Source organism: Manacus vitellinus, unplaced genomic scaffold (genome assembly GCF_001715985.3).
Source record: "Manacus vitellinus isolate BGI_N305 unplaced genomic scaffold, ASM171598v3 scaffold_35_pilon, whole genome shotgun sequence".
Classification (NCBI taxonomy): Eukaryota; Metazoa; Chordata; class Aves; order Passeriformes; family Pipridae; genus Manacus; species Manacus vitellinus.
The window spans coordinates 4,960,986-4,965,961 of NW_021940498.1; the positions used below are offsets into that span (position 1 = coordinate 4,960,986).

General features: G+C 54.1%; 1 protein-coding gene across 1 annotated transcript; it reads right to left on the reverse strand.

The window, feature by feature from the left end:
- Positions 1–509: 509 nt before the first annotated feature.
- Positions 510–4,680, reverse strand: LOC115307632. Its single transcript, XM_029961466.1, has 5 exons — positions 4,638–4,680; positions 3,272–3,516; positions 2,893–3,017; positions 2,160–2,342; positions 510–1,045 (listed from the first exon to the last, which is right to left on the reverse strand). The coding sequence occupies exons 1-5, from the start codon at positions 4,678–4,680 to the stop codon at positions 1,039–1,041; spliced, it is 603 nt and encodes a 200-aa protein (XP_029817326.1). The 3' UTR covers positions 510–1,038.
- Between the last annotated feature and the right edge of the window lie 296 nt (positions 4,681–4,976).

Below are 4,976 nucleotides of genomic sequence, written 5' to 3' on the forward strand. Positions count from 1 at the left end.
TTTTCACTGTCGCCAGCCCCTGATCTTTCAAACAGCAGAGACACAGCAACACGACCAATGTGATCAAAGCAACGTCCAATTTATTATTTAAATCAGTTCCCTTGGATACAGTTTAGTTTGCTCAGGGTACAAGCTCACAATAAGAGGACTGGATAGCTCAGTTTGTGCACGTGTCTCATGCCCTCAGTTTATTGGATCTGAGGCTCTGTCCATGTGACCTGAAATCATCCTTGGCATAGAAACCTCTTTCTACCTAATCTGCTTTGAGGGGTTTTTCCTAGATCTGCAGGTGTACTTTTATCTCTAGGTTCTCAAGGTTTTCTTACTATAAACATACTACGTTCTCAAACCTTATCATTAGACACCCAGCTAACAAGTACAAACATCCCATATTTTCACACAGTCTGTAAGTACAAACAATACACACTTGTCACTTCCATGGCAAGCAAGGCCTACAGAGGGCAGGAAAAACTGTTCAGAGAAATCTCTCTGTTCCAGCAACATCTTACCACACATCCCGAGGGAGCAATCCAGAGTCCAGCCCGTCCCACCATTCCCAGGAAGGCAGTTCATGGGCTGTCTGGGGCTCAGGGAGGAGTCAGGGGGCTTCTCTTCTTCCTGCCCGCTCGCCCCATTTTCTCCTGCAAAAGCAAAGCTTTCTTGGCTTTCCTTGCTCAAGGAGATGCAGCAAAGGCCATCTTTGCAATCTAATACTGCAAACTACTCCAGGTTGTCATTTCAGGGGGTTCTCTCAGGTCCTGCACTAATCAATCCCCTTGGCCATTGCTTTTCTAGGCAGGTTCTTGCATTCACCTTCTACAAGCAAACTATGAGGAGCAAATTCAGCTGTTCCTGCAACCAATCCAGTCTGGCATTCTGATTTTAAAGGATACTGGCTTGGCCTTACCAGGAGAGATCCCACAGTAGGGGTAATACCTACAGGTTCTGCCCTCTTCCACTCTCCTGCAGTTCCACTGGCCCACACCACAGGAACAACTGCAGCTGCCACTTCAGTCGGGGCCTTGCTGCTGACAGGAGTTATTCCCTGCACAACAAGAGCTGCTGCTTGGACACATTTAGTTTCAGCAATTACAGTCTCAACAGCCCCAGTTTTCAATTTCATTTCTGCCTCAACTTTTCCAGTCCATCTCTTCCTAGCACAGGTTTGGGGGAGTTTGGCAAACAGACAAACTGAGGAATTCCCCAATGCTTTCCCAGTTTAACCCCTGTCACACCAATCACCTTAACAGTGCCAGCCCTTAATTCTCCCTCTCTTGGGTTAAGGACTAAGGAGGTTGGACCTGTGTCTGAGCAGGACATGTGCAAACCAAATGCTGGGGACTGGAACACACACCTGGCACTCCTGCAGCTCTCACAGTCACATTCCAGAGAAAACAGCCAATTGGACCCTCACTGCTCATTTCTTAATCCCAATCCCACACTTCTTTGGCACTTGGAGCACCACTTTTAGAACCCAATTACAGCCCATTAGAGAGCTCCATGTCTAGCAGGGACAGGGACCCCTGGGATACTCTCAGCAATGCCTGAATCCATGGCAGGGACCTTGCTTTGAGCTCCCCAGGGCCGGGCACCCCGAGGATCTCCCCGAATAATCCTTTCGGTGCGCGCTGGAGTCCTCGGGGTGCCCCAACCCGGGGGGCACCAACAGCACTGTCTCTCCAGGGGGGCCAATTTGGTCCCAAAATGCAGGGGGATCTTGCCTGTGTCCCAGACTGGTCCGGGGATCTGAGGCCCTTCCCGAGAAAATCTCGGTGCTGGAGTGAAGGCCCAGAGATCCCTTGGAGCCATGGGAGAGCAGGCACAGAGTCCCTCCTGGGGGGCCAATTTTCCTGCCTGAAATCAGCTCTTCAAAGAAGCCTCTAAGACTCAGTCGGTGAGCTTTAGAAGCCAGGCATTCCTATACACTGTGAGATATTTTAAGGCTTTACTGACTGAAAAGCAGAAAGCTTTTATCATCGACACCTGACCTCCCACAGACAGCTCCTTTCCCCTTTCAGTACAAAATTATTTTCATGGAATCACTCAATAGGAAGTGCCCAGGAACCCCAGACTGTGCTTTTCAGAACAGAAAATAAACAGAAGAACGGAGTGTTGCACAAGTGTAACATACTCCAGAACAGACCTGATTTTAGTTTTACTCTTTGTGTTCAAATATTCCATAGAAAAGCTCCAGCAGGAGAGCTGGTACATTCCCAAGAGTATCCTGGAAGTCCCTTTCACGAGGGCTGGAGGAAAATCGCAGTTGTATGAGTCCCTTGTGCCTGCAGATGCCTGGGGATCCTCTCCATCCACCGCGTGCTCTCCCAACAGCAGAAAGGGTGCTGAGACAGGAGGAAGGAAACCTTTAGCATAAAGCTGGGGAGGAATATAAAGCTTCCTTTCCTGGGGAGCTTTGCGAAGTCTGCAACGAGAAAGGGAAAATTTGCATCTCCTTTGGTACACGTGTCAACAGAGACTGAGACTTTTTGCCTTTTTCAGACAACCGTGCCCCTTTTGGCTCCCCGGCAGCTCCAATGGCACCAGAACCCCCCTTCCTGCACACCCCCGGCTGTCACACACAGGCACCCACACACCTTTGCTCCAGCCCACACGTGGCCAACATTTCCTCACCCTGCACATCCCAAGGGCAGTAGTTTTGCTAGAGAGCACAGCAACCCCCCTGTCCTTGCAAACTGCCTCCCTGCAAAAAAGGAACCATTTCTCCTGGACACTTCTCCCACAGTCAAGGTCTTTTCAAACTGCTGTCGTGCCACCAAACCTGCTCAGGGTCCCTCCCAGCTTCTGCCTGTCCTTGCATTTAAAGGCACGGGCATATTCTACCTTCCAACAGCAAACCCAGCTCCTCACTGGCAGTAGAAGCCCTGCTCTTACCTGGACAGACTGCCGGGCTCGGCACAGCTGTGGCTCATGGAGCAGCTTCCCAAGGCCCTTCTCTCTCCCGGCAGGAAGCACAACTCGCCTCCACTCCCCAGCACCAGGGGAAACCACGAGCCAGGCTGCAAATTGACACAGAACGAGCAAAAAGCATTAATGCAGCACCAAAAAAAACCAAGCTGAAGCAGTCTTTGCCTCCCTGCACAGGGAAAGGGCTTGGAATTCCAAAGCAAAACTTGAGACACCCAGAGAGCACCAGCCCCGCAGTCCTGCCACGGCTCCCCCAGGGTCACCCGGCAGGGAAGGGCTTTACCCGGCCCCCGCTGCCCAGCACAACGCGCCCCTAAACGCCCCCCAGCTCCCCCGGTCCATAAACCCAGCGGCCAAGGCGCTCTCCCCTCCGCAGCCCGGGCAGCAGCGGGGCCGCACCCTCAGCCCTCACACACAACCGCCCGCACCCGCCCCGCCGGCCCTTTATACCGCGGGCCGGCAGCGCTGCCCAATCAGCACTCGAGCGCCGCCGCCCAATCCCAGCCCGCCTGGCCCCGCGGCCCCGCCCCGCCCGCTCCGCTCCGGGAGATCGGGAACTGGGGCCGGGAACCTGCTGCTGGGGGAGACACCCTGCACATGGAATTGCACACGGGCACCTGAACCCCGGGCCATTTTCTTGCCTTGGCAAGGCCCTGCGTTGCTCCCAGTCACAGGAAATCTCTGTTTCCCTGCCCATCCCCGGAGACGGGTGGCCCCTAAAATCCCCGGCAATCAGGAAGCACAGGCTGCAGGAGCTGGCGGGACCCAGTGGCCGTGTGTGCTGTGTGACACCGTGTCCTGCAGCCCCACGGACCTGCACAGCAGGGACGGGTCCTGGCAGCGTTTCAGTGCCGAGGCCAAAGCTGGGGCTCAGGGACAGCTGGGGCACATGGCAGCTCTGGGAATCTCTGCCATGGATGTCTGGGCATTCCAGGACTGCCTGCTGGGCAAAGGAGCTTCTCTGCAGACTGTGGAAGCAACAGGTCTCATGGACTGTAAGAAGCCAGAAGTGCTGCAGGACTGTAGAGGAATCTGGGTCAGAAGAGACAGTTAAAGGTCTCGAAGTCTGACCTCCTGCTCAGGCCACAGTCACCAATGGGATCGCACCGGGCTGCTCAGGGAGGGATCCAGTCATGTTTGGAAACATTCCACGGATGGGGATACAACAGCCTCCCCAGGCAACCCATTCCATGAGCGACTGTCCTGACAAAATACCTTCCCCTCCTCTGCGGTTGGAAGCAACAGCTGGGCTGGCAGGAGCAGAACCTCCCTGCTGGGCCATTCCCCAGCAGCCCAAACGCCCTGTACAGGGCTCGGTGCGGAGGCCTGGGTGGCTCGTTCCTCCAGCTGGGCATTTTAGGAGCTGCCCTTGCCCCGTCACTGCCAAGTCCCTCTGGCAGTGGTGCAGCTCCTCAGCTGGAGTGCCTCTGAGGGACCCCCGGCCACGTTTCCCAGCAGCTGAAGGAAGGGAGGCTCACCCCCCAAGCTGGGCTGCCTTTCTCTCGCTGCCTTTTCCCCACCTTTACACTGCAGGGACAAGAGCTGCACTTTCCCAGGGAACGGGGCAGTGCCAGGGGAGAGCAGCAGGCAGGAACCCCCTTCTTTTCTGCAGGCCAGTGACTAACTGTGTGTGAAGGGACAGCGACTCTGGTACCAACTCCACCTCCCACTTCTTGTCACAGATCGATCTGAGGCACCTGTCCGGTCAATACCTGCCCTTTTCAGGAGCACCAGGCTTGTGTTCAGTGTCCTCATTGTAGCCCACGAATCCCTCTAGGTGTTAAATCGGCCTCTCTGTCCTGATTCTTCTAATGAAGAATTAGCGTTTAATGAGAGATACAAATTATCCTGAGAGTGTCTATGTTACAAGCTCAGTTTGGCAGTGTTGCTATCCTGGAAAGTGTGGAACAGGGACTGTCATTTCTCCTTATGCTGCTCTTAAACACCATCCCTACATTGCCAGGAGAACTCTGGAGGGAGAGACAGAGAGTTTAAAACACGAAACCTTGGCATCGCAATTGTTATTTCTAAGGATGTGTTTCTATCTGATC

Bases quoted from the DNA above. Each gene is read 5' to 3' on its own strand.
- LOC115307632 (XM_029961466.1), bottom strand. From the start codon at position 4,680: ATGAGGACACTGAACACAAGCCTGGTGCTCCTGAAAAGGGCAG. The intron at 3,517-4,637 runs GTATTGACCGGA...TTCCATGTGCAG, and splicing joins GGTGCTCCTGAAAAGGGCAG to GGTGTCTCCCCCAGCAGCAG. The intron at 3,018-3,271 runs GTTTATGGACCG...GTCAATTTGCAG, and splicing joins GAGAGCGCCTTGGCCGCTGG to CCTGGCTCGTGGTTTCCCCT.